Source organism: Erpetoichthys calabaricus, chromosome 8, assembly GCF_900747795.2.
Source record: "Erpetoichthys calabaricus chromosome 8, fErpCal1.3, whole genome shotgun sequence".
In the NCBI taxonomy this organism is placed as follows: domain Eukaryota; kingdom Metazoa; phylum Chordata; class Cladistia; order Polypteriformes; family Polypteridae; genus Erpetoichthys; species Erpetoichthys calabaricus.
In genome coordinates, this window is record NC_041401.2 from 41,714,196 (window position 1) to 41,741,052 (window position 26,857).

A 26,857-nucleotide genomic window follows, 5' to 3' on the forward strand; every position below is an offset into this window, starting at 1 on the left:
GTGGTCATAAAAGATCCCGATGTATCCCGATGTCCAGGCTTAATTGCCCTCCATGGCCTGATTATTCTGGCCCCTGTGATAAAAAATTAGGCATCAGACAGGAAAAGGTTTGGGGATGGCCACCCCGTATACTGAAAATCAGCAAAAAAAAACACGTCTTTACATAAACAGACCTCACAACTGAACTGACTAACAGGTTGAGACTGATCTATAAATATGGTGGATAGGAGGAAGAGGTGGAGTAAGGGCAGCCGGAACAGGAACTGCTGTGGAAGGAAGGGGATTCTGGGTACCGGAAATGATGTCATCAGGGTTTGCCGGAAGTGGTGTCAACAGTGGGTGGACCAATGATGATGTCATTGAGAGGGAGGGTCTTTGGCTGAACTGCAGAGGAACAAGAGGAGAGAAGATCAGGTGAGAGTGCCAACCTCTGGTCTGGCTGACAAATAACACTATTTGAACCTGCAAACTGTCCCACATGCACACTTGTATTATACCCTCTGTCTCTAATTGGCTATCTCACTTACCCCTTAACCACCTAATTGCTAATGTGTGGTGAGTGTACTGGCGCAAAAATGGCTGCCGTCACAACATCCAAGTCGATGCTACACATTAGTGGTGGCTGAAGTGGCTCCCAACTTTCTATGTAAAAGAGTAGTCAGAAAAGTATCTTATATATAAACGTCTACATGTGGAAGTGTGTCTGTCTGTCTGTCCGGCCTGGAAGTGCGAGGCTACAACATGAAGCACAAAGAGCAGGCAAGGCAACCCCAAGTCTGAAGAACAAGGAAGTATGATGCTAAAGCATGAAGCTGAAAGAAAGTGACTCTGACTCCAAATTGAGACTGCTGAGGAAAGACAAATGAGAGAGAAACTCTCTTAGCCGCTGATAGACAAGGGGGGTGAGCACGTCCACAAAATGAAACCACCGACTCTGCATTTCAATTTTTTTTCTGATGATTTCAATAGTTTCAATAGTTTCTTGGAGCTACACAGCTAGTACCATATAAATGTTAAAAAATGATCTGCTTATGAGTTCTGGTGTCATCGAGAATTAAATTTTATAATTTTATAATGAGTAGTCTAGCTTTGAAAATGGATGGATGGAAGTAGAAGTAAGGATATTACACTAGTCTATAGGGTATATGTCAATAAATTATGAACAAAATAAATTAATTATATGCTTCATGCCAGGGGAGTAGAAACTGCAGGTACAAGACATATCTGGCCGTAGACTGGACAAGAGTTGATTTCACATTAAACCGGAAAATTAAATTAAAAAGTCACTTCTGTAGTAATTAACATTACACGTTTTTAATTAGCCAATAAACATATCCTTTAGTGTCCAATTAAACACAAACACTGCAGATTAACAACTATAATAGTCCATACTTTTATACTAGTACTGGTTTGGCACAGGAAGTGCACTGTCAAATTTTTTTTTTGTGTGTTCTTTAAAAATGTATAAATGTTGGGACACAACTAAAGAGACAATTTCTAAAGTTTGTATCATTATTTTTGGTCACTTCTAAAATAATAACGCTTGATACTTGTTCTTAGAATACATTTAAGAAATATCACACAAGAACGAACATTAAATTGGAGTAAATAGGATCAAAAAAATACTGAAAAAGTACATTAGGACGAAAACTCCCACTTCACATTGATCTTTATAATGGGTATTTGCTTTACCTCTATGCCCACAGAGTTACACACAATCAAAACTCACTAGGTCTTTGTTTATGAAAATGTATTGCTCTTTTTTAGATAGCTACTAGATGTCCATTCTAGGAATATACTTTTATGTATGGTGTATCAGGACAAAACCTTAACATGGGCTTTGTTTTTGTTTGTTTTTCTTACCAATAAGTGACTTATTGATGCACTATGACAAGTGCTTAAAGGCCACTTTAAATAGTTTACCTTATTGGTACATAACACAAACACTATGTTAATGTTTTGTCAGACAGCAGTACGTGACTAACTGACTCACTAAACACCAGGCAGCCTTAGTCCTAAAGTGCTCTCATTGGCACTTTGCAAGTCTTAATAAAACATTGTTAAGCCCTTATTACATAGTAGTGTTAATCGACAAAATTAGCCAAAGTGTTTCTCATAGCAAATATACTGTTTTCACTGGTGACCATCTTCACCAAATATTTTCGTGGAAGTTCACCTTTGGCCAACTTAGCTGAACATTTTTTATCACTGCTCCATGATGTCACGCTGGCCATCACAAGGCTGTAGTAGCCATGCACAGAACCTTCATGTATGCATAGTGTAAGACCGTTGCCCGATCTGCTTTAGCCAAGAGTGATTTCATGACCCGATCCCTACTCCATCTGAATTTGAACCTTGCATGCGTTTTTTCATTAGCTGACAATAATGAGAATATTATGAGTACTGTCACCAGAGTTAAAAGAAGTCTTAATGTAGCCCTCCCCTTCCCCGAATCAGAAAACACGAGACCATTTGGAATAATAATAATACAGTAATCCCTCGCTATATCGCGCTTCGCCTTTCGCGGCTTCACTCCATCGCGGATTTTATATGTAAGCATATTTAAATATATATCGCGGATTTTTCGCTGCTTCGCGGGTTTCTGCGGACAATGCGTCTTTTAATTTCTGGTACATGCTTCCTCAGTTGGTTTGCCCAGTTGATTTCATACAAGGGACGCTATTGGCAGATGGCTGAGAAGCTACCCAGCATACTTTTCTCTTTCTCTTGCACTGACTTTCTCTGATCCTGACGTAGGGGGATTGAGCAGGGGGGCTGTTCGCACACCTAGACAATACGGACGCTCGTCTAAAAATGCTGAAAGATTATCTTCACGTTGCTATCTTTTATGCAGCTGCTTCCTGAAACGACATGCTGCATGGAGCTTCGCATAAAGTATCTATCTATCTATCTATCTATCTATCTATCTATCTATCTATCTATCTATCTATCTATCTATCTATCTATCTATCTATCTATCTATCTATCTATCTATCTATCTATCTATCTATCTATCTATCTATCTATCTATCTACTTAAAAGCTCGAAGGGCACGTATTGATTTTTGATTGAAAAACAAACTCTGTCTCTCTCTCTCTCTCTCTCTCTTTGTCTGCTCCTGACGGAGGGGGTGTGAGCTGCCGCCTTCAACAGCTTTGTGCCGCGGTGCTTCGCATACTTAAAAGCCAAACAGCCCTATTGATTTGTTTGCTTTTCTCTCTATCTCTGTGACAGTCACTGCTCCTGACGCGCACTCCTTTGAAGAGGAAGATATGTTTGCATTCTTTTAATTGTGAGACAGAACTGTCATCTCTGTCTTGTCATGGAGCACAGTTTAAACTTTTGAAAAAGAGACAAATGTTTGTTTGCAGTGTTTGAATAACGTTCCTGTCTCTCTACAACCTCATGTGTTTCTGCGCAAATCTGTGACCCAAGCATGACAATATAAAAATAACCATATAAACATATGGTTTCTACTTCGCGGATTTTCTTATTTCGCGGGTGGCTCTGGAACACAACCCCCGCGATGGGGGAGGGATTACTGTAATAACAACAACAACAAAATGTATTACTATTTACCAGGTGTTTCCTTCTTCTTGATGGAAGAAAAAATGTGAACCATCTGCACAGATTCATGGGCAGCAAAAAAGTATGTTCTAGCTGCACCTAGAGCTGTGACTTCAAGCAATGGAGCGAGCCTCCTCTTCATGGAAAATCTTGTGTGTAGCCCAAGATTGAACCGTGAGCGTAATGAACTATATTTCATTTGCATATTGCTAGTTTGTGGCCATTTGCTGTATTTTGTTTATGCTATTCCTTTGGTCTGCATTTTTTCTTGTTTGAAGCATGATGGTGCAGTGGTTAACATTGCTGCCTGACAGCATAAATCACTTTTTTGGCCACAATAATCCATCCAACTTTCTAGTCCTCAGAGACACTTAAACAACCACTGCACCATTATAATCCACTCAGAATTAGTTAATTTCCTCCTTCCTCATTGACTTTAATGCATTTTGTGAAGTTCGGTGAAGTTCCCAAATATTTCCACGATTATTTTTGAAATCATGACAAACCGAACTCTGCTCGGTTCGCTCATCACTATGACATAGTGATAACCATCAAGTTGATTCGCCCAGGTAACCACTATCCTAAAGTGTTATCACAATTCAAGCAAACCCTTAAATTCTATGCCCTAAGGTTCTTACTTTATAAAAATGTATGAAACTCAATTCATTTTAGGTAATTTTTCAGGTGATACTCGAAAACTATTCTGGGGCAGTGTTTATCTATTTTAAGATAGGGGTATAAGTCAATTTTCACCCATTTTTGATACCTCATTGTTATAATTAATATTAATCAAATTCAAATTTGCTCTTTTTAGGTGCATTCACATGCAAAGTGAAAAGCACCTATTGTGATAGCCATGTCTGCCTGTCTGTCTGCATCAAACAACTTGCCTCCCGTTGATTTAGTTGTATTTTAATTCACTTTTATTCTTCATGAAATTTTGTCTGGACGGTCACATTTTTGAAGAGGTATCCCAAACGTAACACTCTGTACACATTTTTGAAATTTCAAAATCTCCCATGAAAAAGCATTAATCCAATCTAATGTTTTAATTTAGACCTGTGCGAATTTGTTCACATGTCTTGATTAAAATAAAACAAAAAAGAAACTGTCCAACTTTAACTGCAAATTAGTTTAATGTTTCAATTTTACCTTGAGAGTGGTTACTTCAATTTTTATACATTGTTTTTATTCAATAGCTGCTCCAGATGGCAGAACAGTGAAGCCCCTACAGTCTTGTGGACCTCTGTGCACCTCGCTGCAGGACATAGGATGAGGTGGGTCAGATTATGGGCAGGGTTGGATGAATAACTATTATCATATATTGATTACATCTTGCCTGAAGAAGGGGCCTGAGTTGCCTCGAAAGCTTGCATATTGTAATCTTTTTAGTTAGCCAATAAAAGGTGTCATTTTGCTTGGCTTTTCTCTATTATCATATAAGAAATGTATGACATTAGATGTGTATTTATTTATTCAATTTGTTAATAACGATAGTCTTTACTTGTTCAATATGGTAGTAATAATACTGTTTATTTCCTTGTCATCATACAAGCTGTCCCTTAATGTTTCACAATGCAAGAGTAGGTCTCCTTATAAGCTCACAGACTGACTCCACCCCACCCTGCACTTGTCTGTGTGGCTGTGTGGTGACTGCTCCTTGAAATCAAAATGGGTAAGTGACATGATGTTCATGTCCATCTTCTTCATCTTTCAGCTACTCCCATAAGGAGTCACCACAGCGGATCATCTTCTTCCACATCTTTCTGTCCTCTGCATCTTGTTCTGTTACACCCATCATCTGCATGTCCTCTCTCACCACATCCATAAACCTTCTCTTAGGCCTTCCTCTCTTCCTCTTCCCTTGCAGCTCTATTCTTAGCATCCTTCTCCCAATATACCCAGCATCTCTCCTCTGCACATGTCCAAACCAATGCAATCTCACCTCTCTGACTTTGTCTCCCAACCGTCCAACTTGAGCTGACCCTCTAATGTCCTCATTTTTAATTCTATCCATCCTCGTCACACCCAGTGCAAATCTTAGCATCTTTAACTCTGCCACCTCCAGCTCTGTCTCTTGCTTTCTGGTCAGTGCCACCTTTCCCAACCCATATAACATAGCTGGTCTCACAACCGTACTGTAGACCTTCCCTTTCACTCAAGCTGATACCCATCTGTGACAAATTACTCCTGACACTTCTCCACCCATTCCACCCTGCCTGCACTCTCTTTTTCACCTCTCTTCCACAATCCCCTTTACTCTGTACTGTTGATCCCAAGTATTTAAACTCATCCACCTTTGCCAACTCTACTCCTTGCGTCCTCACCATTCCACTGACCTCCCTCTCATTTACACACATGTATTCTGTCTTGTTCCTACTGACCTTCATTCCTCTCCTCTCTAGAGCATATCTCCACCTCTCCAGGGTCTCCTCAACCTGCTCCCTACTATCGCTACAGCTCACAATGTCATCAGCAAACATCATAGTCCATGGGGACTCCTGTCAAATCTCGTCTGTCCATACGACTAAAAAATAAAGCAGTTTAACTAGATAGGTATGCAGGATGGCTCTGTGACACTTTATGCTACAGTAACTAGATGTGTACTCAGTATTTCTGTTCCACTAAAAATAACCTCATGGCAGCATTATGTAAAGAATCAAAATGATTCAAAATTTCTGTGACATTATAATACATACCAGTAACGGCGCACTGCACAATAATGTGTAGTGAATACACTTGACTTGAGCATTCCTAGTTTTCATCCTCTTTCTCTGTACGTTTAACATTCATTTGCTCAGAGGTTTATGCACTTGCTGCTTACTGAGCAACTCATCTTTTCTCCACGTTGGCAGCCCACTTCTTCTCTTCTTTCGTCGTTAAAACTGATTAAGTCAGTTTTTGTGTTGCAATTACTTAATACGTTTTCTTAAATTTTTCACTTAAGCTGGCACTTAAGTTTTCAATATACCTCAAGAATGATTTAAGATATGAAGAGGTAGGGGAAGTGACAGCGAAGGTGGTAGGGAATGAGAACGGCACCCGTACTCATGCGCCGCATGGCCGCCCTGCTGGCCGCTGTCGAGAGTTGATTCTACAATAAAATAAAAAGAGGAATAACCTTGGAGGTCAATCATCACCCCAAAAACGGATAGTAGACGTCACGTAGTATATGTGTACCAAATTTCAGGTCAATAGGTCAAACAGTTTGCGAGCTACAGGTAATTTAAAATCCTGGACAGACAAACGAACAGCCACGGTAGCGTATTATATATAAAGAAGATTGGCATAGCGCCACAATGATCCATTATCTATCATGTTTTGATGCAGCCAATTTTTTAGATTGATTCTTCAGCACAGATTTTAAAAGTCCATTGGCACTTCTTTGAAAATTTTTATATTTAATAAAGTTAAACTACAATTAGCCACAGATCCTCCACAATTAACAAGAACGCATGAATCTTCTCATCATTTGAACTGGAGTCTGCAGTCTGTGAGAGACATAGAAGTCACATCCATCCATCCATCCATTATCCAACCCGCTATATCCTAACTACAGGGTCACGGGAGTCTGCTGGAGCCAATCCCAGCCAACACAGGGCGCAAGGCTGGAAACAAACCCCAGGCAGGGCGCCAGCCCACCGCAGGGCATGCACACACACACACCAAGCACACACTAGGGACAATTTGGAATCGCCAATCCACCTAACCTGCATGTCTTTGGACTGTGGGAGAAAACCGGAGTACCTGGAGGAAACCCATGCAGACACGGGGAGAACATGCAAACTCCACGCAGGGAGGACCTGGGAAGCGAGCCCGGGTCTCCTAACTGTGAGGCAGCAGCGTTACCACTGCGCCACCGTGCCACCCAGAAGTCACATAATATTGTAAAATGCTATTAAAACATAATTTATGTACACTGCTAGTACATGTAATTGCATTCTTTCATTACTGTTATATTTGAATATGGCTCACTGTTATGTAATAAACACACTCTTTCATGAAGTGAATTGAAAATTAAGAAATGCTCCTATATTCAAGCCAGCTAACCAATTCTCACAACACACCTGAATATTACGTCATCTGTACATCTTCTTACTTGTTTACTGCATATTCAGATTTTTGTGTTCCTGTATGTAAATGATATATGATTTAATTCTTTTTGTCATTGCTTTATGGTTGAACACCTGTCGAAGCATCCTAAGTTGATCCACTGTGAAGAGTGCTTTACCAAAATAAACTGAACTGAACTGAATGTATCGTATTTCTATTCATATGTTTAGAGCATTGTACACATGAACTAAAACAGTATATACTTAGGGATAGAAGTCTGTCGGTGGGTCACAACCTCTCAGCATTATTTTTCTTTTAAAAGGCTGCTATTTCCTTTTAATTTTGGTGAGGAGGGTGGGTTTTCAAGCATAAAATCTGTCTAACATGAAACTTTAATATGTATAAGGGGGAACAACAGCCCCCAACCCCACACACACACACACTTTTACCTTAAGAAGCTAAAACAACACACAAAAACACCATGTAATATGTGAACAGCAATACATATGCAGGCATGGACAGACTTGTTAGTATCCTTACAGCTGATTGAAAAGGATCTGATGCCTCCTGAAAAGTGATTAATTGAAAAGCAATTGTCCCATGATACCTGCATGCCTTTGATATGTCATCAAGTGTTTTGTCTTGGTAGAGTAATATATTACTCTACTTTCCCCTTTTGTATTATTAATGTGTAGCCTTTGTCAGAATGCCTCAAATCTCACAGACTGACCACTGTTTGTAAGGTATTGTACTTTATAACCTCTCCCCACCTTTTTCTTCTACTTCTATAACCTCAGGCAATTAGGTGTAGTTAAAGAGAAGCAGGAGTTAAGTTACACTTTAAATAATGTATTATTGTGGAATTACTGCGGTGGGTTGGCACCCTGTCCGGGATTGGTTCCCTGCCTTGTGCCCTGTGTTGGCTGGGATTGGCTCCAGCAGACCCCCGTGACCCTGTGTTCGGATTCAGCGGGTTGGAAAATGGATGGATGGATTATTGTGGAATTATTGACACAGCTAGAAACTTGTTAAGGGTACATTTCGCACAAACATTAGGAAGTTTTTTCTTTACACAAAGAACGATAGACACTTGGAATAAGCTACCAAGTAATGTGGTAGACAGTAGGACTATAGAGCCTTTCAAAACTCGACTTGATGTTTTTTTGGAAGAAATAAGTGGATAGGACTGGTGAGCTTTGTTGGGCTGAATGGCCTGTTCTCGTCTAGATTGTTCTAATTATAATATTCATAAATAATAACAATAAGCAAAGTACAAGTGAATACTGGCAACCATACAACCTGATAAATGTTGATGTGTAGTTTCAGGCAGCACACAGACTTGGTTGTTACTTAAAATGTCTCTAGTTAAGGCATCATTTTTGTCAGCTTTCTTCAGAACAGGCCTCATGCCTCAATATGGCTGCTGAGCTGTGCTCTTCATTGTGTTGTCCTTTTCAGTCCATGTTGTGTGAGATGCTCCTTCATGATGATGGTGTAAGTGAGAGAGGGAGGGGTAAAGCAACTGAATTTATAGACACTCTGTCCAAACCCTACAGCCAATTAGGCCGTTGTGGTATTTAATGGCTTCTGATTTAAAACCAAACAGGCAACTTAAGACCAATAGGATTCTGGTGTGACACAATGGTTTCACACTTGCCCCCAATACCATTTGTTATGGTGAAGCTTGCCAGCTAGGTAATTGGCCTCCATGCAGGGATTGATTGAGAGAGTCCTGCAAATAATCACTTGCCAAACTGGTTTTAGGCAATTCACCTGACCCTGTCATAAAATGACAAAGAATTAGTCCTAAAGACTGTGTTGTTAGGGGGGTTTCTTTCATTGCTTCATCTAAGTTACAAATAAAGACATACAAAATATTTATCAACTTATATACAAAATTTCACACCACTCAATCAAGTAAAGCAAAGCAAGTGTGAAAGAGATCAAATACTGGCTATTCTACAAAGATATTCTAAAATGGCTGGACACATTTGTTGGTACCCCTAGAAAAGATCATAAATAGTCGGAGTAGACTGATTTTTCAAATTACAGTAGTTGTTTTCTTTAATTAGTATCACACATGTCTCCAACTGTGCAATCAGTCATTCAGCCTATTTAAGTGGAGAAGACTAGTCACTCTGCTGTTTGGTATCATCGTGTCCCATGCTAAACATGGAGAAAGTAAAGGAGAGAACTGTCTGAGGAGATCAGAAAGAAAACTATAGACATGCATGTTAAAGGCAAAGGCTATAAGACCATCTGCATGCAACTTGAAGTTCCTGTGACAACAGTTGCAAATATTATTAAAAAGTTTAGGGTCCATGACACTGTAGCCAACCAGCAGCACGAAGAAAATTGACCCTATAATGGACAGAAGTATAGTGAGAATGGTAGACAAAAAGCCAAGGAAAACTTCCAAAAAGATGCAGTCTGAACTCCAAGGTCAAGGTGCATCAGTGTCTGGTCGCATAATCCGTTACTTTTTGAGTGACAATGGGCTTAATGGAAGAAGACCCAGGAGGACTCCACAAATGAAAGAAAAACAATAAAGCCAGACAGAAATTTGCTGAAATACATATTGACAAACTGCAATGCATCTGGGAGAATAAACTCTGGACAGATGAGACAATCCTGGAACTTTCTGGCAAGTCACATCAGCTCAATGTCCACAGAAGAAAAAAAAATTAAGCTTTCCAAAGAAAAGAACACCATACCTACTGTGAAACATCGAGGAGGCTTGGGGTGTTTTGAGTAAAAAAAAAGACATTCTGTCGCAAAACGTAGTGCCCAGTGTCAGAAAGCTCTGTCTCAGTGGTAGGTCATGGATTGTCCAACAGGATAATGACACAAAACACACAGCTAAAAGCACCCAAGAATGGCTAAGAACAAAACATTGGGCTATTCCGAAGTGGCCTTCGGTGAGCCCTAATTTGAATTCTACTAAACATCTATGGGAAGAACTGAAACTGGAGAAGACCCCTTTAAACCTGGAACAGCTCACTAAGGAAGAGTGGACCAAACTGCATGTGGACAGATGCAGAAGTCTCATGAAGAGCTCCAGGAATCGCTTGCTTGCACTGATTGCCTCTAAAAGTTGTGCAACAAAACTTTGCCTTAAGGGTCTCACCATTTTTGCCCAAGCAATTTCCATTTTGTGTTATTATTTGAAATGTTCTGTTGAAACAAAACTCCAAAGCAAAGTCTGACTTTTGTTAAATATGGAAGAAACAATGATGGGTGCCAATTACTTTTGTCAATTTCAAGTTGTTTCATTTTCCTCCGGGCACTCCGGTTTCCTCCCACAGTCCAAAGACATGCAGGTTAGGTGGATTGGTGATTTTAAATTGGCCCTAGTGTATGCTTGGTGTGTGGGTGTGTTTGTGTGTGTCCTGCGGTGGGTTGGCACCCTGCCCAGGATTGGATCCCTGCCTTGTGCCCCGTGTTGGCTGGGATTGGCTCCAGCAGACCCCCGTGACCCTGTGTTCGGATTCAGCGGGTTGGAAAATGGATGGATGGATGGAAGTTGTTTCATAGACAATTGTGGCTTCTCCTTTTTTCATGGAGGGGTACCGACAAGTTTGTGAAGCTGAACATTCAAACTCGGCTGCCAGCACTTAGCTTAGTTCAAACTTGCAGTCTTTGGAGTTACTGAAGGCCATGAGTTCAAGTCCTGCTTCTGCCATCTCAGGAAAGTTAAGAGACAGAGAGAGGAGCAATATTATGTATTAATATGTAAATATTAATAAAAACATTTTTAAAAGTTTGAATATTTTAGGCTAAAGTTAGCTAGTTGTACAGAACAGAAAAATAAATCTTGTCTGCACAGAATGAGTCTGCCTATGGCCATTTTTTAATGTACCTACTTTATGAACATTTCTAAAACTCGGTTCATTTTCGGCTGTTATTCAGATGATGCACAACGCTTGTTTTCAGAATATGCTTATCTTCTTATATAATATGCTACTGTGGCTGTCCGTTTGTCTGTCCCGGATTTTAAATCATCTGTAGCTCTCAAACTGTTTGACCAACTGACCAGAAATTTGGTACACATATACTACATGACGTCTACTATCCGCTTTCGGGGTGATGATTGACCTCCAAGGTTATCCCTCTTTTTATTTTTATTTTATTTTATTGTAGAATCAACTCTCGGCAGCAGCCAGCAGGGCGGCCATGTGGCGCATGCATACAGGCCCCTTTCTCATCCCTACCACCTTCGCCATCACTTCCTTTACCTCTTCATATCTTAAACCATTCTTGAGGCAGATTGAAGACTTAAGTACCAGCTTCAGTGAAAAATTAAGGAAAACGTACTAAGCAATTGCAACACAAACACTGATTTAATCAGTGTTAATGCGAAAAGATATTTACGAAAGAAGCGGGCCGCTAGGGTGGAGAAAAGAAGAGCTGCTCAGGAAGCAGTAAGCAAATCAACCTCTGAGCAAACAAATGCTAAACGTACAGTGAAAGAGGATGAAAACTAGGAATGCTCAAGTCAAGTGTATTCACTGCACATTATCAAGCAGTGCGCCGTTACTGGTTTAAAATAAAACAGAACCAAAGTAGCTAAACTCTTTTGCATGGTGGGGGCTTGAGACAGACTAGTTCCCCCATGACAGTTGTTTCCTGCCAAACATTCTAGATAGATAGATAGATAGATAGATAGATAGATAGATAGATAGATAGATAGATAGATAGATAGATAGATAGATAGATAGATAGATAGATAGATAGATAGATAGATAGATAGATAGATAGATAGATAGATAGATAGATAGATAGATAGATAGATAGATAGATAGATAGATAGATAGATAGATACTATACTGCCAGGCTAGGCTGCAGCCCCTCCAGGACCCTGAACTTGATGTGTTTTGTTGTACATTTATATTATACGGTATGGTGAAAGGACTTTTCTTCAGTTGCATTAGAAGATGAAATCTTGAAACCTGAAGATTTGTCAGTTTACCATTTTCAAGGTGTACAAAATTCTGGAGTACCTCCGGGGGTAAAAAACTCTTACGTGAGCCCAATGGGACACATTATAATCTGAATTTCCTTGTCTGTGACTTACGTTACTCTTCTTGCATGTTTGCTGTGAGCAGCACATAATTCTTGGTGAAGTAAAAAAAAAAAACAAGAGAAATTGGATTTTTCCTGCTGTTTGGGCCTGCAGTATTTCGGGGTGGCAGTGTACACCAATATACAATGCAGTGTAGACTGTGTGCTGTACTGTATAGACAGTAAATCCATACACAGCGTGAACAGCATTTGTATATGTTGCACAGCAGGTACCAATAGCACTACTAAACAGCGCTAGTCTCGCCAAGGTGAGTCAAAGAAAGTCGGCACTGTGGCAAAGCCGCACACAATTCCAGCCCAGTCTAATATGCTTTGACAGATATTACTACTACGAGCTGCTATAAACATTTTAGTGAGTTATTTTTAAATATTTCTGCTGTGAGCAAGATGCCCTAAGGCACAAGCTAAATTTCTATGCTCAAGTTTACAAGTCAGGTCAGGCGAGAGAAATAGGAAAAGAAAAAAAAAAATTCCCCTGAATATAAAATTCTGTGAGAAGTGTATTTTTGGTAGTTTCACTATAAAAAGATGAACTCCAGAAATGACAGCATTCTTCAGAGGTCCCAAGGTGTTGTCCTCATTCTTTGGAATAATAAAATATAAATGCACAGGAACTCTCTTAAAAAGCTGAGGTTGGAATTCTCTTTTTGTCATTCAAATAGAAATAACAGCAGCTTATCTCAGGCGCAAGTTTTTGACTTTTGAGTTCTCAAGAAGATTTGGTTGCTCGATATCAGATTCACACAGACATGACGTTTCGTGTTTAGAAATACATAAGCACTGCACCACTAATTAGAAATATACATTTCACATAAATACTGCAAAGAGGTATGTCAAGAAATCAGCTAAGGGAATGCAGAGAAGCAGCACACTGAATTGATCATACAAATGCGAAGTTAATAACTCACTTTATTGAGGATGCTGTGGTCCAAATGTGATATCTGCAGCAGCACCTTGCATTTCATTGCATTTCTTTCTATACACCATAGCTGTCTGGGAGAAACGGGCAGCTTTATTACACCAGATAGAAAGAAGATTTATTGTACACATGGTTCTCCATTAACTGGAATGGGCCAGGCGCCAATGGCGTATTAAATACTTTCATATAGATTTAGCCAGACACCTTAATGAGGTTTACACAAATACTAAGTTCAGATCTGGGCCAGCTCTAAGAAAAATGTCCACCATTCCCTGCTATCGCTTCTAACTCTCACCAACTTGTAAGAATAAACCAGGATGTTGTATTGTTTTTTTTTTCTGTACTCAAAATCTCACTTTTAAGTAAATAAGAGAAAATTTTAAAATAAAATATACACACGCAAACATATAAAAAGTATACATATAAAAGATTCCATTTATCTTTCTAATTTTCGGATTTTAATTTAATCAGCATGATGTTATGTGGAAAATATTATTCATACAACCAACAGTAAAAAAAAAAAAAGGTCTAGCAGTTAACTGCTCTTTGAATATTGAATAATAAAGAAAATTGCTGGCATGTGACAGAAATAAATATCACTTTGGACTATAAGCCATCCCTGAAGAAACGCCATTTAGAAACAGTACAGGACCATTCAGAGTCTGAAAGAGAACCTGAGGTCAAGGCTGAAAAAAGGTGGTCTCCCCCAGACTTTCTCATATCCTCAGATATTGGGATGGACATTTGAGGAGTAAACCACAAGACAATCGATTTTTAACGCTTCTCGGTATACTGCTCTTACAAGAACTGACATGATCTCACATAAATAAGGCACACCAGCCCATCAATTTTCCTTCCAGACTGTTTCCTATTCATGCTTTGTATTGAATTAATGTTGTTTTCTCAACAAGAAATTTTACCTTTTTTTTTATTTTTTTCCCCCTATTTGGGTTTTTGATTACAGTATAAGAATTCAATTGATGATTTTGGTTTTTGTTTTTGACACTTATGTAAGGTTTTTGTATTTTTATTTTTATCATGTCGTCGTCATTTTGTTGACCTACACTCACTGCCATTTGTTTATGGTTTTCCTTGATTACAACCTGAATATGTGCAGTCCGTAACATCATCGAGGTGACAGGATCGTGCTATATTTTCTGTGTTAACCCAACATGCTGTACCCAATGTGAGCAAAAACCACATCAGTTGTTTTTTTTCTTTCTGCACTCCATTAAGAGAATGGCTAGACAGAAGACATTTTTCATTAAAAGACAATTGATAACTTGCTTTTAATGGCATTTAAGGGACTCTGGTCTGAGACAAAAATGGATTTCTTTGGGCAGAACTCGAAGCATTATGTCTGGACAAGACCAGGCAGTGCTCATCATCCCTCTAATAAAGCATGGTGGGTGCAGCATCATGCTATGGGGGTCCTCCTCAGTGGCAGGGACAGGGAGACTGGTCAGGAAGGATGAATGCAGCTAAATACAGGGAGGACCTTGAAGAAAACCTGCTTAACAGTGCATACAATCTCAGATTGAGGTGACAGCACAACAATAGCACAAAGCATGCAGGGAAAAACACTGGCGTGGCTTCAGGACAAGTCTCTAACTGTCCTGGAGTGGCATAGCCAAAGCCCAGACTTAAAAGCCATAGAACATTACTGAAGAGATGCTTACCATCCAATCTAAAGGAGTTTAAGAGGATCTGCCAGAAAAAAATGGAATAAACTGCCCAAATCCAGGTGTTCAAAGCTTGTAGAGACTTACCACAAGAAAACTTGAAGTTGTAACTATTGCCAAAGAGGCTTCTATACAGTACTCAATTAAGGATCTGAATACTTACAGTATATGAAGGGGAGATTTCAATTTTGGGCGGCACGGTGGCGCAGTGGGTAGCACTGCTGCCTCACAGTTAGGAGACCCGGGTTTGCTTCCCGGGTCTACCCTGTGTGGAGTTTGCATGTTCTCCTCGTGTCTGTATGGGTTTCCTCCAGGTAATCTGGTTTCCTCCCACAGTCCAAAGACATGCAGGTTAGGTGCATTGGTGATTCTAAATTGCCCCTAGTGTGTGCTTGGTGTGTGTGTGTGTGTGTGTGTGTGTGCGTGCACCTTGCGGTGGGCTGGCGACCTGCCTGGAGTTTGTTTCCTGCCTTGCGCCCCATGCTGGCTGGGGTTGTTTTCAGCAGACCCCCGTGACCCTGTAGTTAGGATATAGCGGGTTGGATAATGGATGGATGGATGGATTTCAATTTTTAATTTTTATTATATTTGTAAACTGTTCCAAAAACATGTTTTCACTTTGTCATTAAGGGTTATTAAGTATAAAGGCAAAAATGGCAAATTTATCCATTTACAATGACATCTATGAGCATATAAAGAGTACAGAAAGTGAAGCGGTCTGAATACTTTTGGAATGCAATCAGAAAGTAACACCACAAAAGGTTTCCTTTGTTTAGTATTGAGAATCTTTGACAACCAAGAAGTGTGTGGCCCTGACCTTTACACTCCTGCAACAGTGACATTTTCCAGCTATTACATGGAAACAACAAGGCTACTATAACACACAAACAGCACCAACATTAGTGGCACAGCATAAGGTGAAATAAAGATATATACATACACAAAAATAAAACAAATGTAAATTTATAAACTTTCTAAAAATGTACCAAACAGGTTCTGGGATGTCCAGCATTCAGAAATACATACAGCTTACACACCATACCTACATTTTGCCAGGTTAAGTGATGTGAGGCACAAATTCATGTAACTAAGACGCATCATTCATTAGTCCATAAATGTACTCATCAATATGTCTGTCCACTGTACCCAGTGAATTATCCAAGTATTCTTTCTTTCTTTCTTTCTTTCACTTTAAAACAAACCCAGTATTTCTGGTGCATTAGCACAGTAAGGAGGAAGAACCTCCGGGTCAGGCAGAATCTCCATCTGACAGCACCCTCTAGTGGCCCCCAAGGATCCCCAACAGGACTGCAACTGTCCTGCAGTAGGTTACGGCAATGGGCTGCTACCACCTTGTGTACTGGAAGAAGGCAGTGGCACCCCCTGTCCTTCCACTATGTTATCCTCTCGACCGGGAAAGGGAACAACAACCATCTTAGCCAGGATACACATCCATCCATGACCTCCTGCCGGGTAAGGAAATACCCTTCATACCAGTTGGGATGCCAGTCCACCCATTATGTCCATTACACTATATATCATTTCTTTCTTAACATGAATATTTCAATTTCACTTACTCGCCATATTTTGGCAAGTTACATGATGCGATGTGGGTCATGTAATGGTACATATGAAGGAACTGAACCTGCTATGTCTTAGCCGCAAATGTAATTCTAAGGTCAGAAAGTTAGATTACCAGCACTGTGCTGCTGTGAAAAAATTCTTACAGAATGAATACAAGTCTGTGAAAAAACATAATTGAATACATACTGCTTATATATAATATATATATTAGGAGAAGAAATATGATCTAGTAATACATCAAACATACCCCCACACATTTGCGTGCTGACAGTACTCAGATATTCAGAGTGCAGTGGATGCCTTGTCAAAAAGGAAAAAAATGTTTCCTTAGGTAAATATCTCCCTTGAGTTAAAAGTGCTCAGTGCCGGGCTTGTTGCAAGGAATATTGCTTCACAGAGACATTTTTAAAGTTGAACATGGCCCCCTGAGAAGCACCGACACAGAGGGAGCGTGCAGAGGTCTGACCTATTACAAACAAAAAGACACAAATGTGCACACACACACACACAGAGGACCAAGCTAAGGCTGTTGTGTGGACGTCGCTGCCCTCTGAGAGCTCCTGTGGAGCTGTCTGAAATGCCTTCTGTCTCCCACCCCACTCACATTGCACACTTCATTTCCAAATCCAGATTTTTTCATTACGTGGATGAAAATATAAAAGAATCGAGGAGGAGAGGCCGATCTATAATTAAGGTCAGACAAAGTAGTGAGGTTGCACTTTTCAGTGGCAAGAACTATTGTGAAAGTAACAAATGAAAAGTCTTGGCCCTGCATCCACAGCCCTCACAGCTATTGTTACTAAGAACAGCTCAATCTTGGCATTCGCAGCAATGCACTGGAGTGTCGAAGGGGGGAATTTCACGAGAAAGGATCCATGTGTTGTTTTACTAGATCCTAACAGCTATCAAACAGCAGATCATCACACCATATACAGAAAAAAAATGCTGAAACTGTTATAATGAAAATGATTTCTGGAAAACAAATACGTTGGAACTCTTACATAACAATCTGCCACAGTACAAGATGTGCAGAATTTTTTTAGATTTACAGTCACTGTGCTGGTTTAATTTTATGATGTGCTTCGGGTTGGACCTTATCACAAGTAATTCTCCTCACAGAGAGATGATCCGTCTTCAGTAATTTGATTTTTTTATGGGACCGTCCAACTGTAATTTAATTATTCCTTGTACCTGTTTTTGGAAGAATCATATCAGGCCAAATATTGTTTCATTAAGCGTCCCTCTCTACCTGTATGGTTTTGTCTTGCCTTGTTCGAAATGTCTAAGCGACGCTATACCATGCTTTTATTTTTCTCATATCCATCCTTCTTATTATTGGAAGTGAATGCATAAAGAGTGTATCGACAGCTCCTTGCTGTAAAACATTTCCAGAGAAGGGCTTTAACGCAGCCCCCGCACTCACCTTCATGTTTCCAGTGTTTGTTTAAACACCACATTGCCATTTATCAAACTTTCAATACGACCGTCTCTCTAGACGGAGGACACAGCGGTACGGCAGTTCTTAGCAGGAGTATTGATGTGTGCTTGTGTACAGTGCATAACTCTAAGAAACATAATTACATGTGACATTTAAAGCTAAAATGGATTGGCCACATTAGGGAGCGAATGGCAAAGTCACGCTTCTCTGAGAAAGAAACAAAAACCCAGTCACACAAAGTGGGACGAGATCAGCTGCTGAATCCACCAACATGGAAACTCATAGGCACTCCAGTGTTTAGCATTTGAATTCTAAACCAAATGAGGCCCCGGCGAGACCCAAGCATTCACTTCGTGAAAGCCAATTAGCATCGTGTGGGTGCACAGCAATATTTTGAAAAAGTCAGCAGATCTGTATGACATATATTAGATTTGCTGCCTCATGCCTAAGTGCCAATTCCAGCCTCTGTGAAGTTTGTGTGTTTTTCAAACATCTTATCTTTGTATTCAGGCTGGGTCAACTCGGGTCCCTGAATTCCCCCAGTGTTGGAGAGTGTGAGTGCAGTGTGCGGTCGACTGGAGTCCAAATCACAGCTAGTTTAGGCCTAGTGCTGCTGGGAGAGGGTCCAGGACATTGCTACCCCCTGGAATACGCTGGTTTAGAAACTGAATCAAGGAAGAACAAGCACACAATATACTTATTTGGCAACATACAAAACTTATGATATGAGGAGTCATGCAAAACGACACCTTTTATTGGCTAACCAAATGAAAGGTGTCACTTTGCTAGACTTCTCACTGTATCCATTATGGCTAACACAGTACAACACCCTACCTCTACAAACACTTAGGAAACAATTGGTTACATTTCTTTTGGTTTTTCCAATTGGAGCACAGGCAGGTCCAAGTGACTTGCCCAGGGTCACACAGTGACAGTAGGGGGATTTGAACCCACAGCCACAGGGTTTGAAGTGCAAAGCCTTACCCACTACACCACACTGGCTATCAAAATACAACTTGTGCCTCAGTAACTTAAGCAAAGTAAAGCCTTGGAAGGTCAAAAACTTTTTAATATGAGGGCAATCAATACACCTTAAAACTAGTGCTCTTTAGTAGGATAGGATGCAGATAACAATATTTAAGTGCTGTACGGAGTCCTGTTTTTCATTTTTGCTAATTATTCCTTGGGTTAGGACATTGTGTCTTCTTTACTGATCATTCAAGTTTTTTTTTTATGGAAACTTAACCATACATGTTTTTTGGTTCCCTACACCACCAACAATGTGATCCTTGGGGACACTCAAAATGATGAGGACTTAAGCTTAGATTCTTACTTGAATGACCTCTACAGACATAGATAGATAGATAGATAGATAGATAGATAGATAGATAGATAGATAGATAGATAGATAGATAGATAGATAGATAGATAGATAGATAGATAGATAGATAGATAGATAGATAGATAGATAGATAGATAGATAGATAGATAGATAGATAGATAGATAGATAGATAGATAGATAGATAGATAGATAGATAGATAGATACTTTATTAATCCCAAGGGGAAATTCGATAGTCCAACTTGTGTCAGTTCTTACTGTTACCGAGTGCCAACAGGGTGATGATACTCTACAGTATAGTGAAGATATGCCATCACATCAACACACTGCTGTAGACTAGCAACATGCAAAAATGATGACCACTCGTGACAGGAGCCTTTACAGATGGCACCAGAATTGTCTTTTTTGTTTTTTTTTTTACATGGCCATTTGGGTCATGCCATAAGTTAACACTAGATGCCCTGGGCTGTTTCTACCCACATGCTTATTATTTTGGCCAACAGATGAGGATACATCTTAGCATTTAATTTCTTCTGCTGTACTTCTAGAACAGTCATTGTGGCTATATAAATAACATCTCTCTCTTTTCTTAGAAATAAATATACTTCAGCTTTTCTATTTATGACACGTTGTGCACCAGGGCAGTGAACTTCACTGCTGCCTAATTAAGTGTGCGTATGTAGCAACTATGGCGGCTCCTACATCAAATACATCTTTATGTTTTTAGTACCGTGTAAAGACAAAGTATTGCTTAGAATTAATCCTGGACTGCTTAAAATATCATATGATTTTTATTATTTTTTTATTTAATGTTTTAATGTAATTAAAAATAAACCCACAAAGAGATAACTTTCACACCGGGATCCTGAGTAATTGGTCCCCGTAGTGCAAGGCAAACACCAATGTGCAGAATACTTTCTAATCTCAAACTAAACAGCTTTTAATGTTATGAGCATCAGAATATAAACTCATAATCGCTCTTCAAGAATATCATTCTAATTGCATTGTGAAAAAATAAAAGAAAAAAGTGAAAAGATGACATACAGAGAGTGGAGTTATTAAAAGAGTTCAACAAATAAATACGTGAATTGTGCTTTCACGCACCTTGACTCTTCTTTCGTTATTATCAACAGCAATCTCTGTCATGGAGACTGCTGTTATATACAATATGTAGCAGCAGCGTCTTCACTTTTGATATTAATTTTTACTTTTTAATAACACAGCCGTAAACTGATACTGTCCAAGCTGAAATAATGCTTTATGGTGTGATAACATTTGTATTGTGGGGTATGCTTTATGTAATGTGATTCTGTGTGATAGTAAAACTCTTGAAAGTCACATTATTTAAATGTGTTGACGATGACAGTAATAATGAATACATGTGATAAGAGGATGGGATGTACAATATTACAAGAACTCCTTTTTCAATTGATCTGTCTTATGAGTGTAAAATTCTATACACCATCAGTTTTTTACTTTTCAGCTTAAAGTATAACTGTTGCAGTTTAAGGTGAATAGACTGACTAAGTGTGCATGTGCCTGATGCTTTTCATAAATGTGATTTCATTATTAGATTTCCAGATACAGAAAACAAAATGTTCCAAGAAATTATTCATAAGAAAATTGAAATATTGTAATTAAAAATGCTAAAAAAAAACCATCATTGTCAGTGTCTAGTTAAAGGCAAAAATTGAAAGCTATGCAAGTCAGGCAAAAGTATTGTTTGTGCTTGCTTAATTACTGTAAGTACAAGAGAAGCTATGACTGTATTTAAAAAAAATAAAAAATAAGGGAAAGTGGTGTTGTAACCAAAACATCTTTTAAGATCCATCCATATTTGTATATTTGCCTTTTACTAGTTACAGAGACAAAACATCTTTTGAATAAGACAAGGAAAAAAAAGCAAATATTGAAGTGGGGAGAGGAAGATCAACACGATTGCTGTCCATCTTTTTATGGATGGGATAAACAAATTGCTTGATCGTATATCTACAGTCGCTGTCTTATTACTGGTGCAGAGTGATAATGCCACTCTGAAAGGTACCAATGTATGCTATACACATATGCAGAATAAGTTTACATTTGTACCAACATAAAGGAGCATTTTTTCCATGCATACTGCCAGGACAGGCTCTGTATCCCAATAACCCAAAATCAAATTAAGCAAGTTTAACAAACAGCTGGATTATTATGTGAAATACTCTTAACATGAATTGTAAAAAAATACATTCATTTGTAGGGGGAAATTGGGAGTCATACAAAATCAATCTATCTATCTATCTATCTATCTATCTATCTATCTATCTATCTATCTATCTATCTATCTATCTATCTATCTATCTATCTATCTATCTATCTATCTATCTATCTATCTATCTATCTATCTATCTATCTATCTATCCTTTACAATTTAAATTCATGTAATTATCAGTATTATCTAAACAGAAGGGAGTCTACCTCAATAATGTTTATCATTCCCTAATAAATATTTAACAAATAAACATAAAATCAGTCTAATGAAAATTATTATACACATAGTAAAGAAAAGTGCACATGTGGAAAAAGTGGAATTTAAACTGAACACACAACACACTTATTTGAAATAATTAAACTAAAGGAAACGTACATTTGCATGCTTTTAAAATATACTGAAACAAATAGCTGCAGATCAGATTTCTTTCACAAATACAAAAATAGTCATCAGGCTTGTTTTACTTAATAATTCTAATGATATGGAGGACTTTTGCCTTTAAGAGTGATCTGATTGTGTCATCCATACTCAGGCGGCACATCCAAATATCCGAGCTATTGAGCAAGTGTATATTTCTCCTTATAGAAGAAAGAGAATGACCCAAGATCTGTAAAGAAGTACAAATCATTCTTTTTTTTCATTTTGGTGTACAGCCAGTAAGCATGAAAGCACATTTAAAGAAAACAGAGCAATGGATTGTAAAGTAATTTATATTTTGCACACAGGTCAGGTTTTTTATATGCACACAGAAGAGAACATGCTGCTCTAACATCAATATAATTATTTAGATGCCGTCAATTCTTAGTATGTACACCATATTTCTTTCCTTTTCTATTCTGAACATTATATTAAACACAAAAAGTTTAACTTGCAGCTTTTCTCATACACAGAAGCTCAAGTAACATACGTTTATTCTATCCTTTATTTTCTGTTGTGTATTTCATGGAGAACAACATGTCAAGGTGCTTTACAAAGCCAACAATAACACACTTCAAAGCAATTCGCTTAATATTAGGTGCAATCATTTATACTGTAGACCAAGAAGTGAGTTAAACAAACCGTTTGCACATTTTCTACAGCCTGAATTAATGGAGGGCCAAACACATCTCAGCCCATTTCTTAGAACCAGCAGTCATGTAGCCAGCCTGATCAGTGAATTAGAAAGTTTTCCTGGAGTTGTGATAAGACCCGTGTGCTGCTATCGAGTGACTTTGTGCTAGAGCTCCACCACCAGCTGGCAGATTGCTTTCTGGCCACAGCAGCTCATAGTTGCTTGTAGATCAATAATAATAATCACTGTCAAATTCAAGTTCTGAAGTCCAAAATGTATTGAATTACATTTATTTAAACAGTTGTGACTGTGCAAAACTACTGAACATCTGTTAAACATGTAAAGATGAGAAATATCTCTGTTTCCAATGTAAATAACGAGCATCACCATACAGGAACGAAAGGTAATGTCATAGATTAGGGAAAAACTCAAAATGCATTTACACTATTGGCACAATACGAACAGGCAAAATGAATAAATGTTGAGTAAATGTTTAAAAAAATTATGAAAACATTAAACATCTGGAGGGTTTGAATAAAAAAGCTCAGATTAGAATAAAAAGATTGGATCCTGAACACTGTTTGCAAGCAATGAATTAACAATCCAATTAGAAGTATAAAACCATTCTTTTTTACCTATATTTTTAAATATTGTTAATATGAGGAAGTTGTCTTGTGAGTTTAATTTTTATTAGATAGATAGATAGATAGATAGATAGATAGATAGATAGATAGATAGATAGATAGATAGATAGATAGATAGATAGATAGATAGATAGATAGATAGATAGATAGATAGATAGATAGATAGATAGATAGATAGATAGAGAATTTAATAGAAAGAGATATGAAAGACTCTATATAACAGATAGATAGATAGATAGATAGATAGATAGATAGATAGATAGATAGATAGATAGATAGATAGATAGATAGATAGATAGATAGATAGATAGATAGATAGAGCACTACAGTGATTTGATCCACTCACTACGGTCATATTTTACTGCACATACATCCATTGTCATCAGTTCTTTCTGTCGTTCTTTGCAAATGGCACAAGTACATTCCTAATATTTCACTGAACATTTTTTTGTTTCCTTTATTTTCTTCTGGTTTTGTGAAACCCACTCCCTTGCTAAGTTGCTGTGCTCAGTTTTTGTGTCCACCTGCTTTCTGTATCCCTTTCACGGTGATGATAAGCAGCATTTCAGCGTGTATTTTACTGCCTCATGAAGCCATCAGTCCTACTACACTAGTTAACCCATTACAGCCCAATAGTTGAATCTTTTTCCCAAGCTTTGTTTAAAGTGACAGACAATGTCTTTCAGGCTCTGTGGTATTAAATCTCGACAGCCGGTTTGCTCCCTTATAACTGTCACAGCATTGTTTATGATAATAATTCATTAACCTTGTATCACAGTACATACCTGCAGTTCTCTGTAATTTCCCGCACTCTCAAAAAGTAAGATGGACAGCAATCCATTTTCATTTGCCGGCTATACTGCAGGTGCTGCAAATGATTTTATTTCCAAGTATGTAGTCAGTCTAAGATAGGCTACATAACACATGCATATAAATGATTAAGATGAATCGAGCCCAGATTTAAGCCTCCTAAAAGTAATAAAAAAAAAAAAAGAAATGCCCGCTCTGCCAATATGCAGAATGTACAGTAGCTAAGGGAGACAGCTGCTGTGGAAACATTAAGTGCAGCTTTCTACTGTCACTGAAAGGGCACAAGGTAGATTAAATCCTCATGCTGAAGCCCATTTTCTCTCAATGTACTGTCGTAAGAATTGCTGGGAATGCGTTCTGAAAAAGGAAATACATTGCCGGCTTTCTGTTCCCGAGAAGCAGCTGAATTGTAATTCATGTGCATTCATCTGCAAGCAAAGCAGAGGCAGTTACGGTACCAAAAACACCGGCTAGAGAATGCCTCTCCGTGGAGATCTAGTAAATACCAGTTCAATTTCCTGGTCTGGTTACAACTGATTGAATCAAGGATTCGTTGCCTTTATAGCAGTATCAGCTAGATTGCTGTAGTAATGAACCTGACTTTGGCTGCTATTTATTCAAGTTTGTAATAACAGCTCTTCAGAAAGGCACCGACATTCATTGACTATTGGGACTCTGTAAGTAGAGTGCAGATGCACACAAGTACAAACTACAACATGCAAGTTGTTCTCATTTAGCATGCACACACACACGTATAATTACATATATATATATATTTAAATCTATATCTGTACTCTATATACTGTGCATATGTATTTATATATATATTAGTATGCACACACACACATAAATATATATACATACACATTTATAACATACAAAACACACACTTCCTTACTTAAAATATGCACACCAATTACACAGTGCACTTACTTACATCTTGCATATTTAAATATATTAACTCATTGTATACATGTAGTGTCTTAAATGCACTTGTGTATATATTATACAGCATTTATATCTCAGTACATCAAAGTGTATGTGCACAGTTTCTCGCACACATGCACATGCTACAGTAAATTCACAAGTTACTGACTTGCTCATACTCACATGTACAGCACCTACCATACGTTATGCATACCTAAACTTTCTGATGGAGTCTCTCTTTTCACTGCCTGCACATAAACACTTTACAACGAGCACAGCCGAGTCCCTCTGAATTTCTCTTTAGATTTAATTAAGCGAGTTCACACACCAACGTAGGTCAAAGTATATTGTCTGTTATTTTGTTTTATCATGCTTCACAATCCTTAAAGGTTGCCGTTAAAGTGTGACAAGAGGCAGACAGAAGCCCTTTCTCAAGCACACAGTTACTGTTCAAAATAATGCAACTTACCACCGAAAAGTCCTTGGCAGAGCAGTTTTCCCCACTAAAGTTACAGCTCATTAGCATCTCTTCTAGTTGGTGCCCTGTCCTGTTAAAGATATCTTCCATGTTGGGCTCCGGGTATACCAAATCTGTTGCTTTGTGACCATCCTTATTCTTTGGAGGTAGCCCGGTCAAGTTAGCCAGGTGGTAAATGTCGGCATCGGTGAGTGCAGAAAAGCGAAAGCGGTTGATGTTGCATATGGTCACTGCAGGGAAGACCATCTCCGGGCTAGCCTCCTCGTCCAAAGCTGTGACGTGGGGGTGCTCCAAGTAAAAAATGGCACACTTGGCCGCCTGGTACAAAAAGAAAGCAAGTGACACCAAGAAGGCCAGTGCCCAGAGGGTCTGCTTGATACCTAACCTCCCAGAAACGAAGATGTGATTAATCCCGTGAAGGGCACAGGAGTTGGCAAAGCCAGCCAGGTCCTTGGTTGGAGGTGCACAGGTCTCTTCAATCAGGCTCTCCTTGTCCCCTTCCTGCTTGCCTTTCTGCTTCTCATCCTCCTCTGCAAATTTAATTTTGCAAACAAATTCGATCGGCATGTGGGCAGCCAGGTCTGCGTCTGGTTACTTGGATAACAGCTATCAACCTTACTGTTTTTCCTTGCTTTCCTACCTATTGTCATCTAAACAGATCCCAACTACCAGAAGGAGAAAAAAAAAAAAAAAAAAACCCCGAGAACTGTGCTGCTGCTGCTTGCTGAGGCTATGCCAGCTTCTTGTCTCACTACTTGATCAGCTTGCTGAGTCTTGCTTATCAGCAGTAATACAGCTGTCAAAAAAACACCCTTGCTCTCCGCTTCAGACCCATGGATAAAAATGCAGCATTTAGACCAGTGCTAAAAGAAGCCAGGGGCTACTTAATAATTCATGAGAAGGCAACATTGTGATTATTTCTCCCTCAGTAGCACAAGCTGCAACTTCTCCTAGCCCCTTCTCTTCCCAGACACTACTTCTTAATCCACTTGTTTGAGTGCCTTTCGTTCCCTTTAACCATTTCAGGTTT

General features: G+C 38.8%; 1 protein-coding gene across 1 annotated transcript in view; it reads right to left on the reverse strand.

Moving 5' to 3' along the window:
• Nucleotides 1–78: 78 nt before the first annotated feature.
• LOC127528979 (acid-sensing ion channel 4-A-like) overlaps nt 79–26,857 on the reverse strand; it is a 26,929-nt gene continuing 150 nt past the window's right edge. Inside the window, exons 1-2 of the mRNA XM_051931019.1 lie at nt 25,819–26,857; nt 79–384 (exon numbers count right to left, since the gene is read on the reverse strand). The exon at nt 25,819–26,857 is cut by the window's right edge and continues 150 nt beyond it. Coding sequence (XP_051786979.1) covers nt 190–384; nt 25,819–26,394 — 771 coding nt within the window. The 5' untranslated portion in view covers nt 26,395–26,857 and the 3' untranslated portion in view covers nt 79–189. The remainder of the gene's footprint in view (nt 385–25,818) is intronic.